Source organism: Notechis scutatus, chromosome 3, assembly GCF_049901735.1.
Source record: "Notechis scutatus isolate UNSWTSFEM ecotype Mainland chromosome 3, rNotScu1.2, whole genome shotgun sequence".
NCBI classification, from domain to species: Eukaryota; Metazoa; Chordata; class Lepidosauria; order Squamata; family Elapidae; genus Notechis; species Notechis scutatus.
This window is the reverse complement of record NC_142011.1, coordinates 148,600,250-148,614,963: the sequence shown is the minus strand read 5'-3', so window position 1 is coordinate 148,614,963 and position 14,714 is coordinate 148,600,250. Positions and strand designations below refer to the sequence as shown.

The following is a 14,714-nucleotide window of genomic DNA, read 5'->3' as shown; positions in this document are numbered from 1 at the left end:
GCTTGTCAGAAGGTCACCAAAGAGTAATTTGGGACACAGCAACTGTCATAAATGGGAATCAGTTGCTAAGCACCTGAATTTTGATCACACATGTACTTACAATATATTTGCGACCTATAAGAACATTTCCATATAAAAGTTAGGTATAATCTCTGCATATCGTATTCTGTTTTGTGTGACGCTTCCTTTTTTTAACTCCTTTTCTTAGTATTTTCACAAATATATTAGCTATTTTAAGGGAACTCCCTCCTTGATCATACTCAGTAGATGAAATCAAGCTGTTCCTCAAAAGATTGCCATCTTTTTTTGTGCACTGTAAACAATAACACTAGTAAGGCTGGGTAAGTCCAGGAAGTAGCTTAATATGGTAATATCATAGGTGTATTTTCTTCACCCACAGGCAGAAAATCTCCTACAACAGCTGCACGAAAACTTTGAAGATCTGACTGATAAATTATCTCTACAAAATATCCTTTTCGAATCCTTTTCTAAAATTAATGTGTGAAATCGTTTGTAATCAGCTTGGCTAATCCCTAAATGTTTCCAAAATATGTTTATGATCATCTGTCAGGTACAAAGGTAAACTGGAAGATGATAGGGAATGATTTTGGAAGCTAGAAGTGAATGTATCCATCAGGTTATTTTCTGATAAGAATTTTGTACAAGAGGACATTTTTCTAAAACAAAACACTAGATTTTAGCCACATCATTTTTATTTCCAAAGAATACTTATGGAGCCTTTATGGGGATCCAAAGTCTTTATACATAGAATTTCAGAAGCTGGTACTTTATAGCATAGCTATAACATGTCAACTTCCCATTTGTAATATAGCATGTCAACTCATCATTTGAATTTTTCACTTAAGAATCTAAAAAATGAAATATTGCATATGACAGTAAGCCTAGCAAATTTATATCAATTTTAGAAAAAAAATAATTTTCAGTTTACAGAAATAGTTATGCATCATTCCTAAAATACCATTAATGGTTATCAATTTAAATATATTAAATCCTCCTACATAGGAGATTATGATATGTTCCTCTTCAACTTTATGAATTGAGACAGTATTGACAGAATACAGGAAACTATTAAATAATAGCAATATTCTTTTAAAGTAAGACAATATTGCCTCAGATAATGTTCAGTCTTGAAACACTTAACTACAATATTATACATATTATAAGCTTTTAATATCCTGTAGCATACATTCAGACCAGATAAGAAGTATGAAAATAATTGTTTTCAATTGTTTGTCAATAAGATAAAATGAAACAAACAGCATTTTGGATTTTTTTAAAAATAGAAACCAAATGTGAATCCTGTTACACATACATGCCATGTATTCTTTTATCAGATTACTATAAACTAATACAAATGAATTAAAAATCCAGTGCTCTTTAACCTTTTACTGGATGAGATGGGTGAACGAATAAATGATTTGGAAAAACATGTTGCTGAACTAATGGCTGAAGCTGGAATAGAAAATACTAGTGAAGATTCTGAACGGTGAGTTTCTGGTTTTATATAAACATGTCGCAATAGCTAAAAAATCTGCTATAAATATTTTATAATATATAATAATAATAAATATTTTATATTTTACAATAAATTTAAGCTTCTTGTTTGCATTAATAGAAGCAGAAGAGCACAGCTAGCTTATGGCAGGGTAAGAATTTCCACAAAGAAACTCAATACTTGATGAATCTATAGAACAACACAAAGTTTGCACTATCTTCTTTCAACTTTCCAGTCTAACCTATTAATCCTGAGATCTCCCATCAAAAAATCCAGTAGATCCATCTTTGCTTAGCTTTTAAAAACTCAGGCACAGCCTGAGTTCACATTCATTTATTCAATATTCATTTGTTTACTGGAGTTCCAAGAATAAAAGTTATAACTAAGTGCAAAACTTTGAAGTGATTGCAAGAATGCTAGAACTCACCTGTTTGTAAAGAAAGTGTGAATATGCGTATTTGTACAAAAATAATTCAGATGATTAAAAGGTTTAGCACTTGAGCAGGTATCAGTAAGTTTCTGTTTTAAAAATTTTGGAAAATAAATGATTTGTCTTATTTTCATACACACAGTTGGAAGAAAGTACAAAGATTGAGAGTTATCAATAGGATGAATTCACATCTTATTTTCCTAATATTAATTCAGTTTCTATGCTAATTATTTTTATGCAGAACTGAAGGCATCAAAGAAACCCTGCACACAACATGAAGATTTTTAAGTATGGTCTACATTTGTACAATTTTAGGATATTTGTTATGACTATATATAACTAATGGATATACAAGCCATGTTTTTGTACACTACATTATTGGCTACAAAGAAAAATAAAAGATGTAAATATTTCTGGTTTATTTTACTGCTTTAATATAGAATCACACAAGTGTGAAGGGCAGTATAGAAATTTGATAAATACATAAATAAGGAAAACATGAAATTTTTCTTTAAGAGTGACATTAAAGATTGAAAACAGACTTTGTATTAACATTGAATTCAAGACAATTCATACACTTTCTTGTATGAATATATTTATAACCTTTTATACCAAGTGTAGTTTCCATTTTTTCCTTGAAGTTCATTTTCTTGGTACATCATGTATGGATGTTAAAACTATCAAGTATGAAGAAAGCAGAGTAAAAGTCCATGCTAATAGTTGAAATTTGTGTAATCTCTACTTGGATTAGTTTTCCTCTATTGGGATCAGGTGTTAGGAACTGATGTTGCTATATCTCACTAATGCAATTCTGAACAATTTCTACTTTTTTGAATAATATTTTTTGAATTTTTTGAATAATATTCCTAGAATAGGAGGCCCTTTCCTTCATGGCTTAACTATTGTAACACATCCTACATGGAACTGCCCTTGAAGATTATGCAGAAACTTCAACTGATCCAGAATGCAGAGTAAGGGCAATAATAGATATGCTTTGATATGCCCACATAATAGCCCTGCTTTGTGAACTGCTCTGATGATAATTACCTATGAAGTCTTACATAGCACAGGGACTGATTACTTGAGGTACCGCCTACCTCTCACAGTAACTAGCAGATTTGATTCAGGTTTTGCATACTCCAGTTCTTTTGATTAAGCAATACCATCTTTTAGCACCCAGAAGGGCATCTTCTCTGCTGGAGTGCCTGCCCTCTGGAATGAGGTTCTCCATAGGAACTAGGTGGTTTTTATGTTGTTGTTTTAGAGGGTCTTGAACACATGGCTCTTTGCCCTGACCTTTGACTATGATGACTACTTTGACTACTTTGACTAGTACCTTCCAAGGAGTGGATAGTTTTGCTTCTGCCCTCTCCTTCCTTTTTTTACCTTTTGTAAGGACTTTTGTTCCTTGTTTTTATTACATTGTATTGTTTCTTTTGTGTTTTTGCTTGTAAACTGCCCAAATTATTGGGAGTTGGACAGAGTATGCATTTACTAACAACAAAATTATTATTTTCAATAAATGAACTGAGGAAATTAGATAACTGAATGATGTCAGAAATATAACCTGAACCTGGATGACGTTTTTCATATATCATGTAAGTCATAGTTTGGTTCATCATGGTTTAATGAGTAAGCAAAAACTGGATATATGTGCTCTAAGTTATAAAATATTATTTATAAATTGCAATTTGTCAATCACACTAAGCAAAAAATAAAAAGACCACACAGTGGTTTACAGTATGTAAACTGACCTGTTTTATGCTGATATATAAGCCCATATATTTTGTACCCACTTTTGGTATGTGAATAGCATTACCAAAGGAGCACATAGTTGAATTCATCACATGAACATGTTCAAATGGGGTCATGTTTTTGAAGTATAACTAAGAATTTAGGGATCACATTTTTTTGTCAAAATATTTTTGGTGTTTTTGTCTTTCCTATAAGAACTCAAGGTTTTTTACACAGTGATCTCCAGCAGTTAAAAATTTTTAAATACTAAAAGCCACCCATATTAAAAACACTTTATTCAACATTTAGAGAATAGCATGGGTGTAGAAATAAAATTTTAATTTTGGGGTTGGAAATCTATGGCCTGTAAACCAGATGTAGCCTTCCACTCACAGTCATTCAGCCTGTCATCCGAAAAAGAAATATATTCACCTAGGCCAGGGGTGTCAAACTCAAGGCCTGGGGCCAGATCCGACCCATGGGTTGTTTAAATCTGGCCCATGGGGCTGTCCTGGAAATAGCAAAGGACCAGCCCATGGTGCCTCTGGCAGCCAAAACAGGCTACGGAGGGGCCAAGTCCAGCCCTCCCCCACAGCCCATTTTTGGCCTGGGCGGTCTCCTGCAGCACCCTGGCAGCCAAAATGGGCATGCAGGCCCCTCCACACCCAGTTTTGGCCAGCAAAGTACTGCAGAATGCATCCGTCCCATCTCCCCCCTCCCAAAGGAGAACTACAGTGCTGATCCAGCCCTTGAAAAAATTCAGTTTGACACCTCTGACCTAGTCCATAAGATAGAGGAAGACCACTGGCTGCCTCTGCATTTTGGTATGACTCATCAGCTGTGTCAGGAATTTAGTAGCAGGTCCTCTGAAATCCTGGCAAAAGGCTTGTCTCTGGTTTCTACATTGAAAGCTTCCAACACCTGCTTCAACAGGCACCCAAAACATTTTAATCAGCAGATCCTAAATACAAGAGGACATCAAGGCAGAAAAACCAGATATAGGTCATAGTATCATCAGCAAGGCTTCTTCTCTGACTTTTATGACAATAGCAGAGAATGTGAAGTGCCAGATAACTTAATATTTCAGGACTACCTAAGCCAAAGGTAAACTAGGCTCATTTGATTAGGCTTTTACAGCAGCTTTTAAACACTGGCATGAGACATGACTGGCCTATTCCAGAAGTTTGTGTGCATTCCTAAATACATTTTTAAAAAGAGACAATACATTATTGAAGAAATAGAATTGTTTTTAGAAAGCACTTGACATTTTTAAGTTCTTTATTCAAAAGCAAATTTAACTTTATTTCCAAAATCAATGGCATTTTCCAATGAAAATCTGGTAACATATTTACTCAGTTCAATATATTCACATGAAATGTTACCATGGAAGAATTGTCCTATATTAAGTCTGGGTTTAAGAAGTTTCCAAAAAACGTGACTTGAAATAAATAGCCAAAAAAGTCAATATCTGTATTTGGTTGAGTAGTCTTTGGGTGACACAACGAGACCTCTACCTTTACGAGCTCCTCGATAAACTGTTTCTATGATGTCAATCATCTCTTGTTTGTCTTCCATTGCCCAGTTAATTTTGTTGTTGTTACCTGTGCCTAAATCAATCATTATGTGCTTGTTTCTTTAAGAAAAGGAGAAAAAAATAATTACACAATGCATGCTTCCTAAAGTATTTCTGCATATATTTATATAGCCAAGTGAGATAGTTATTCATATACATACAAACTCTTCTTTTCCCCCAAATGAAGTCAGGCTGGAATGTTATCCCAACCCAGTGGGCTGTAGTTGACTTTAATAAGATCAGAAAGTAGTCGTGTCCCATTATTAATATTGTAAATTTTCTTTTTCTTAAATTTTTACCGATGTATACTTATTGGAAATAATGCTACATTACCTGGCATGGGATGTACCCCCATGTGGCATACAGTGTCATATAGCAAAATATAGCAAATTCAAATAACCAATTTAAAGAACTTCCCATATTCATATCCAAACAGAAAAGAATTCCACAAACGTATGCATTCCCAGAACTACAAAACACTCAGTTAAGAAAACTAATGAAGTCAGGAAAAACTAAATATTTTAATGCCAAATTAAATTAATTATAGTTAACAGTCATGGCTTATTGTGACGGAATGTAGTGGATCAGATTCCCAGGAGAGAGAAGGTGCATTCCAGAAAAGTAAGAGGCAAGTCAGTTCATATAATTTGTATGAGACAAAGCGGGTGAAGACAGACCCTTTCTAAGAGTTGTCAGAATATATGCATGAATATATGCAGAATAAAAGCTACTTCAGTTTGGCAAGATCAATGTCAGGCCCCCAAAATCAAGAAAGATTCTTGGGGATTCTTCCAAGTAGGTTTCCTTAAAATCTTGCCAAATTGAAGCAGCCTACAACTTACATAAAACATACACTCTGGGAATTATTAGAGAGAGGCTACATTCACCCTCTTTCTCTCACACAAACTATCTGAACTGAGTCATCCTCTGGCATGTACTCCCTTCCCTCTCCTAGGAATCTGGCCCACTACACCCCATCACACTTAACAGAATGTAGTGGGCCAGAGTATTTCTCTTTTCAGAAAAGAATAAGCTCTTCTGTCTGACTGCTACAGAAGGCCAGTAGTTATGCTGGCATTTTCCTCTTACTAACTATGTATGGAACAGCTCTGTAAACTATACGCAAAAACCAATGTATAATTCTAACTGGGAGTGCCATCTTCATTGCAAACTCTATCAAGCTATTTTGCATGACCTATTTTGATCCCAAAGCACTGTCTAATAGGAATGAAATATGGGGCAACTGGAGATACACTAATTATAGGCAGTACTACTTTAATGACCACAATTACAACCAGAAATTCTGTAACTGAGTGCCACGATTGCTAAACAGAAAAATGGTGTGACTGTAATAAGCTTATAATCTCAGTTCCCCTTTGGGCATTATGTGAAACATCATGTGACCATGATTTATGATTTCACTTCTGCCTTCTCCATTAACTCAGCTTATCCCAAGCCAGTTGCAAAGCACACCAACATGACTGTGGGACACTGCGACAGTGATAAATGCAAGGATTGACTGCAAAGCTATAGAGTCCCCCCCCCCCGCCCATTGTAACTTTGAATGATTGCTAAACCAGATAGCAGGCAAGCAAGGACTTCCTATTGTAAGGAAATGCCACTTGCCTTACCTTTATGATACTTAATACTGGTTTGTTGCCAGTTAGCAAATTATAATATCAGTTGCATAACAACATCAATCCCAATAGTTACTTTTAGGTTTAAATTGTAGCTTAATGATATTACATAACATACACAATTAGGCAGGAATTGTAAACTACCCCCACTGAAAAAAAACCTACTGAGAACATGCAAGTTAAAAAGCAATGTAAGAATGAAAATATACCTGAAGAAGAACATGACTGTACAGGGATCGTACAGTTCGTACATTTTATTGAAGTCTGGTACTTCTGTGATATCTACGAGGTAAATTACAGCAAAATTTTTCACCTAAGGGAAAGAAAATGTGTTTATAGTGTAAATATATTAATAAATTATTTTCATAATATATTGTAAGCTTATACAGAAACCCATGCATAGGTTTTGATTTCTTAGAGAGCACAAGAACATAAAGATATCCAAAACGGTGATGCTTGAAACGGGTAGCCACTACAGCTATATTTAAGTACATTCATCACCAGTCTCTTTTTAAACATCCATTTCCTAACAATAAAAAGTTCAGATCATTGTTTTCCCATAAGTTTTGATATTAAGCTAATAATTTTTACAGAATTATCAGATTATTTTATACTCCCTTTTCATATCACACATATACTTTTCAGAATAAAATCCCTTTAGTGAAAAAATTCACTGAAATTTCAGTAGTAAGCATATTTGCTGATACAACATGCTAGCTTTTACAGGAAAGCAAGTGCATTTTATTGGGTGTTACCACACACCTCATCCTATCTATTTCTGCAAAATCCTATCTAGCACTGACAGCTATTTTTGCTTTGTTTCAGCAATTTTTATAATTTTAGCAGAACATCTAAAAAGGCAATAAATAAAAAGGCAATGAATGAAATTGGAGTATATATATATTTGAAAGAGATGAAACGTTATTTATTATTTAACTTACCCCTTAACCTCATAGTTTGCTTATGCAATTACCATATTATTTTGTAGTCTTGTCATTTTGCTAATACTGAATACACATTATATAAAATACATCTAAAGATAGTAATCCATAAGTTTATTTTAAACAGAGTGCAACATATACTTGACAAGATAGAGAATCAAATTTAAATATATTCTTCCTTTCATGGAGGATGCCATTTTGTCCCTAAGTTCTGTGTCATCTCTCAAATCTGCATTAATAGATTTTTAAAGAATTCAGGAGAAAGTAGCAAATACTGCTGTAAGCCTCACAAATTCCTGTAGAGTTCTACTGAACTGAAATCCGAATAAAACACATAATTTAAAGGTTCAAAGACCACATTTTTCTTTTATTCAAACTTTACAACTTCAGTAAAAGTTCTTGTGGAAGCAATTTTAAACATTTTTAGAACAATTTATTGTACAATTCACAAATATTTGTCACAATACATTTACATGCACAAGACTGCCAATGAAAACCAAGCTTATCTTCCATTACAATTCACAGACATAACCCACTTAGGCATCTTTAAAAATGTGAAAATAATTCATTAGAGTATACAACCTTTGTGTTGATATAGAAACAATTAAGTATAGTCTCAAACTTCAATGAGTAAAAACAAAATCCACAGGGAGATAAATGAACTCTTAAGAAAAAACAGAGTAGACAAGAGTAGCTGAGCTTGATAAAATGTACATTTTTTTTGTTTCAACTGAGAGGAAACCATTTTTAGTCAACAATCTATCTCGTACACTTCAAGATAGAAGTATCAAGTTTGCAAGTATTCATACTTCAAAAAAAGAAGGAAAACAAATCAACAGAAGAAAATGCTTTATTGACTAGAATGTCTATGAAAAGAAGTTACCAGAATTGAAACAGGCCATGTTGATGGGGATAACTGCTTTTTCCTAAATGTAAAATGCAACTGCAGTATGTCAAAAGTCTGGTATGATATAGAAATATGTAGTACAACTGGAACCGTTTACTCACTTTGTACAGCAGCGATATCCAAACAGGGCTCATAAGCCAGACCATGAGGAAGGGTCACCCTCTCTAAGCTGCTATTTCTGCAGAGGGAGATTTTTAAATACAAAAGTTATATTGTTCTCTTTCTTCCCTCTGTTAAAGTGCCAAATCATCTGCCAAGTTACTAGAATTCCTATTATTTTATGACCCGTTTCAACCCAGTTTCTCAAATGAATTCTCTCTTAACTCAGCCCTGAAATAATTATATAGGCAATGTTTTTTTTTCTTTGACAAATATTAAAATAATATATTTAGATTTTTTTAAAGATCAACATAAACCAAAAGTCATATTTCAATTCTAGCACATTATTGTATGGTATTATATTGAAGACCGTTTATATCTAATTTAGAAATGTTAGCTTACATAGATTTTGATGAACAAACTAGTGCCTGCATAACTCAGCAAGACCATATTATCTCTACTGAAATGATTGCTGGTTGCTGCTTTATTTCTAGATGAAGTACAAAGAGATGGTGACTGTCTAAACATTCTCTCTTTTGAATTTTAAAAGTCTTAAATAGCTTAAGTTCAGTTTGCTTACTCTAACAACAGTGTTGAGATTTTCTTGATTGCCACTAGTTCATCTGGCAATGATGAAAAGTCAGACATTCTCAATGGCCATAATGAGCCCCAAAATTCCCATTAAAAAAACAAAGTTGTTGGACAAAGCTCTGAAAACATATTTTAAGTTGAAATTTTAATAGGGCTTTTTTATAATTTTCAAATGTATTATTTGATTTTCTATAAACTAGAAACTCAGCTGGCAATATACAAATGCTTAAGTAATTTGCACTCAGGTTTAAATAAACTAAATTGTTCTTTTCTGATGAAACCAACAAATTGCAAGATATTGTTGCTATTTGCGGGGTTTTCTTAATTTATGCAGTAGTTTAAATATTTTCCTCAATGCGTTATTTTTTTTATTTATAATGTAGAACCATACATAAAATAGAACTTTTCCTGTAAGTTTTTCAGCCCATGGGAATATCTGGATGCCTTTCACACAAAAAGGCAAGAAGAATATAGAGTTTATTTATTTATTCATTCTATTCTTTTACCTTACACAGCAAAATTGTTTCCTACATTTCAAGGCAGCTCCCTAACTCTCAGGAGTATATTTTCAAAGAGATCCTTACAAAATGGTATTTAATCATGTCTTGCTCCAGAAGCAGAATTCTGTTTACAGCACCCTATTTCTTAGCATATAAATATACCAAATTGTGGATCAGTAGAATCTTATAAAAATTTAACAATATGCAATTTTTTGGTTATAGCCTGTAGTGTAGGTCGTCCTCATTTAGCACCCATAATTGAGACTGGCAACTAAGATGCTAAAGTGAAAACTCACCGTGACTGTGTTTACAATTTTACTTCAACTTTCCTTTGGTTTACAATGTTAGAAGGATAAACCTCCAAACAGTCAGGTGAGTCCAAACAGCAAGGAAAGTTTCTGGAACTCGATTCATGAGGAAGCCAGGTAATAGGGCAAATCTTATACCATAGACCCTTTCCCCAACTTTCTCACTCAAGAGAATATTCATCCCTCTGCTGGGATAATAAACAAGAAGAGAATTAATGTTTCTCCTTACATTTATTGGAAAGGAAGGGATTACAAAAGAGTAAGTAGGCACACAATGGAGAGTACATATCAAAAGGAACATGCTAGCACTGTTTGCCTAGTGTATACACAGCAGCACAGGAGCAAGCAAAAACCAAAGGTGTGGAACTGATTAAAGTCTTATCAGGTACAGGAAGCAGCTGTGAATCTGCAACCAGGCAAAAGGTTCTAACAAATTAAGGTCACAGAGCCGGTCTTGTTGACTTGTGGCTAGCACTTTTTAGGGATGCATTGTGCTGTGAAGAAAAGCAGCTCAGGAATAGATAGCTTGTTTAGGCAATCTCTCCACTCTGGGAAAGGGGAAGGGGGAAGAGAAAAAAAACAGGTCAGATACAGAACAATCTGTAAGATTATAATGGAAAATACATGGCTAAGAGATGCTGCAAAGGATGTAAATTTATTTTATTTCATTTATTTATTAAATTTATATGCTATCCATCTTGCTGTCCAAAGCAAGTTTTACGGGCATTGCTCATAAAGTTACTTTTTCATCACTGTCATAACTTTGCACAGTGGCTGCCTGAGGCAGTTGCTAAGTGAGGTCTACCTGTAAGTATTAAATCACTGCAATCTTCCCTACATTGTTCACACAATCAAAAAATACATTTTACAAAATATTTGAGGCCCACAATAGGATGCTCCAATCTCACCAGAAATATTTCAAGCTTGAAACATGGCCAAGGTTAAAATATAGCTAATAAGGCTGGAAGAGGGACAAAATACCCATGGTACAAACTTAAAACAGTCCAAACTAAAAATATTTTGCACTTCTCTGGCTATAATTTCAAGTGAAATGAAGATTGGCTCTCCAAGTTAAGTTTCTTTACTTCTGCCGTCTTTTTTATATATTTGCTTTCTGTGGCCACAAAACAGAGCATTAATAAATCAAGAGAATCCTAGTTTATTGTTACATAAAGTACTTTAAAACTATTTCAGTGAAAATGATTAAAATAAATAGGAAAAAAAATGTACTACCTAAGCCAGGTTTGGGGTTTCTGTAAGGATATTCGCTTTCGATTCTGAACCTTTTTCAGAGCCAAAACCATGATTTCTAATTCAGAAAACATACCACTATTGTCAACAGTTCACATACCATTTTCACTGCTTATCCATATCATCCCTAATTTTTTTCCTTTCTAATAGGATACATGCTATATGCATGAACCCTCCATCAAATTAAAATACCACCCTCCAGGACACATAATGGGCAAATAGGCGGCAATATAAATTAAATAAATAAATAATAAATAATGCCCTCTGGGATATTTCTGTAGAAGCAATGCTGGGCAAGAATTGCAGCAAAGCTGGAGGAAGTGGCTGTGGCTGGGGGGGGAACCCTGTGCTTAGGTGGAAAGAAGGGTTAATGTGCTGCATCTTTTTAGTGTGAAGTTATGTATGGATATGAAAGTAACATCCCTAAGCAAAATGGATTACATGATATATATAGGCAACGACTAATAGCCAAAGACAAATCAACTCTCTTAATTTATCTAAATTCACTTGTTATTGCATTTTTTTTATTTCAGAATAAAGACATCATAGCTAAAAATAAAATAGTGAAATTCAGTGAGTTAGCAAGTCACTGGAGTGCAAAGATGTATTTAATGTTTTCCAATCTTTAAGGGAATATTTCCGGGGGAATCATGCCTCTTGATTGCAGTTTTTTAGCTATTTTTGAAAAATATGTCTAATAGCAGAAATACACAATTTTTCTTAAGCACATATTCTACGTTCAGCGTGTTATGGATTAAAACATGATAAAAATTTATTTCTCCAAATCAGTTAAAACATTATACCTTTTCAGCAATGCTATATAAAACTTCATCCATTTTCATACATGTTGGATCCCAATCATGTCCAAACCGATTAACTACCACACGATCTTCTTCTGAAAGAATGGCCTGATCTACTTGCCAGCCATTGTGTAAATGTGGAAGCATGTACGACATATTGAAAAACTTGAATCAGATCTGTAAGAGAAATACAGAAAGCAATTTATAATTTTGATGTTTATAGTAAGGGTTAGCTTAGTCACCCAAATGACATCATTTTATTTGATAAAGAACATAAGAGGTCAAGATACTATTGTTTTATAGTTATCCCATTTTTAATTTAAAATTAGCTTCCAAATCTTATAGTTATAATTTATCTTAAAGTTTTAAAATCTTAAAGTTATAATTAGAATCCGAGATATAATAAAATATTTATTGGTGAACTAAAATAGATCCTTCAAACTCAGAGAATATTTTTTTGCCCAGAGAAGGAATATTAGGAGATTTACAAACAGGAATTTACTGATCATGACCACAACTCAAAAAAGTTGCATTTCTAGTAAATGGAAAAAAAATGAAGCAAATTTTGACAAACAAACATTACAGCTTTATTTATATTTTTATAAGGCGTGTGAATATACAAAGAATGTATTTTTGGGGGGGGGGGGGGGAAATCAACGCGCAACAATGTGTGAAAATTTTCTAGAAATTTCTGAAGACCAGAAAATCGTAAATGTAACATCTCTGGAAACTTAGTTATGAAGAAACATATTGCTAAAATAAGTTTTGTTATTTGTTATATGGAACACAATAATTGTTCCATTAATAATTATTTATTTACTTATGCAAACACTAAAAATGTAAGATATTATTGGAGTCATAACTACTATACAGCAGTTTCTTTTGCATTTAAAGATTTATTTACTTATGCAAACACTAAAAATGTAAGATATTATTGGAGTCATAACTACTATACAGCAGTTTCTTTTGCATTTCAAGATGTAATGCTGATATTATCTTATGACAATTTCAGAAACTTCACTTTCTCTTCCCCTAAAGTTCTGTCTAGTACCTCTTTGTAGCACATGAACTGAGAACTAGTCACATTTCGTATTACCTAAAACAGAATAAAAGGCAGCCACTGTTGTCATATTTGCAGTTGTCAATAATGTATTCCCTTCGGTTCCAAGCAAACACTTATAGGGCAACTCATACAGATGTGTTTGGATTAATCCAAATAAATATGCTTAGCTTTAGTCCCCCAAAGAGAATAAGAAACCAAGGGTAAAACATTATTACCTTTTTTGTATATTTCCATACAAAGTCAGAGTGAAAAGACTTAGTTTATGCTGTCTAAGAAGTTAAGGACACTGGAGTTCAGGATTACTAGTACAATATTCCAAATTCAGAGTCTCTTTCCCCAATATTGGCATAGGGCAGCATGTGAATTCTGCAGTACCTCTGGCCCTCCATCAGCAACGTCCTCCCAAGCCCACAGTTATGCATAGTTCAAAGTGCTATCCTAACTGAGGAATTTGACAGTCCATTCTTTTAATAAGTCTGTCACAAGAAAAGGACAGAGAGCAAGGGACAGAATACAACATGGATTTGACTGCAGGCTTCTCAGTCAAGATGTCATGTCATTAATCTTGGGGGCCTGGAGCTGACCAGGTCTTTGAAATCGCCATATCAATAATTTAGATATCTTGGTGTTTCCAGCATACCGATGCATAGTTCAATTGTTGCTGCTGTTATTGAAAACAACAACTAATTATACTGCCGATTCTATCAAGTAATGATACAACTTAGGCTAGAGAATAAGACACAGCAAAATTAAAGATCTTTTAGTTAGAAACTCTCTAAAAGCTGGTGCCTTCCGAGTTTAAAAAAAAAAAGTGTGTGGTGAGCAAAACACGCTTTAGGTTTTTTTTTTTTTTTTGGTGAGTTCAAAGACCAGCCCCAGAAAACGTAGATCTTAATCTCCATGCTCTTTGGAGCGCAGCATGCCATCTTCTACAGCAGTTGTTTGGCCGTTTTTAAGATGCGTGGACTTCAACTCCCAGAATTCCCTAGCCAGCATGAAGGATGGGGGGGACTCCGGGAATTGAAGTCCACGCGTCTTAAAATGGCTCTAAGGTTGAACAAAACGCAACTCTAGAACATTTATACCTTTTGTTTTCCTCACCTACCTCCCCTTCCTTCTTCTTTTCCTCCGCCCGCTGGCTCTGGAGCTCAAACCGCCTTCTAACCGCCGCGTTTTTCTTATCAGCTCGTCCGCCACTCACCCCCCAAAAAACCGAACAAGCAAACAACCCGGCACGGCCACGGCCGAAGGCCCGCCAACGCTCACGCCAAAGGACAATCCTAGAGCGTCGCAAAGGCTATCAAGGAGAGAGGAAGCGACACCAGCATTCGTTACGTTGTCTCCGTCACTTCCGAAGAGAGAGA

The 14,714-nt window shown here is 34.4% G+C and overlaps 2 protein-coding genes and 1 long non-coding RNA gene across 14 annotated transcripts in view; 1 reads left to right on the top strand and 2 right to left on the bottom strand.

The window, feature by feature from the left end:
* HSBP1L1 (heat shock factor binding protein 1 like 1) overlaps positions 1 to 2,358 on the top strand; it is a 3,878-nt gene extending 1,520 nt beyond the window's left edge. For 2 of the 3 annotated variants that reach the window (XM_087961443.1, XM_087961441.1), the window contains 3 exons: positions 401 to 460; positions 1,404 to 1,507; positions 2,188 to 2,358. In XM_087961443.1, the coding sequence (XP_087817569.1) occupies positions 401 to 460; positions 1,404 to 1,507; positions 2,188 to 2,224 (201 nt within the window). In that variant the 3' untranslated portion in view covers positions 2,225 to 2,358. Of the gene's footprint in view, positions 1 to 400; positions 461 to 1,403; positions 1,508 to 1,636; positions 1,668 to 2,187 lie in introns of all 3 variants that reach the window. The other variant, XM_087961442.1, reaches the window with a different exon arrangement.
* On the bottom strand, positions 315 to 1,507 carry LOC148131436 (uncharacterized). The gene is made up of 2 exons (XR_015748843.1): positions 1,404 to 1,507; positions 315 to 460 (listed from the first exon to the last, which is right to left on the bottom strand). It is a non-coding gene; the product is annotated as an uncharacterized LOC148131436 (long non-coding RNA).
* Positions 2,359 to 4,940: 2,582 nt separating the features above from the next.
* On the bottom strand, positions 4,941 to 14,691 carry TXNL4A (thioredoxin like 4A). 10 transcript variants are annotated; one of them, XM_087961436.1, is made up of 4 exons: positions 14,552 to 14,691; positions 12,291 to 12,464; positions 7,100 to 7,203; positions 4,941 to 5,313 (listed from the first exon to the last, which is right to left on the bottom strand). In XM_087961436.1, the coding sequence occupies exons 2-4, from the start codon at positions 12,441 to 12,443 to the stop codon at positions 5,142 to 5,144; spliced, it is 429 nt and encodes a 142-aa protein (XP_087817562.1). In that variant the 5' UTR covers positions 12,444 to 12,464; positions 14,552 to 14,691; the 3' UTR covers positions 4,941 to 5,141. The 10 variants fall into 10 exon arrangements, with proteins under 10 accessions (XP_087817562.1, XP_087817561.1, XP_026525728.1 ...); XM_087961435.1 differs by having other exon boundaries at positions 13,566 to 14,666; XM_026669943.2 differs by having other exon boundaries at positions 14,436 to 14,666.
* Positions 14,692 to 14,714: the final 23 nt, after the last annotated feature.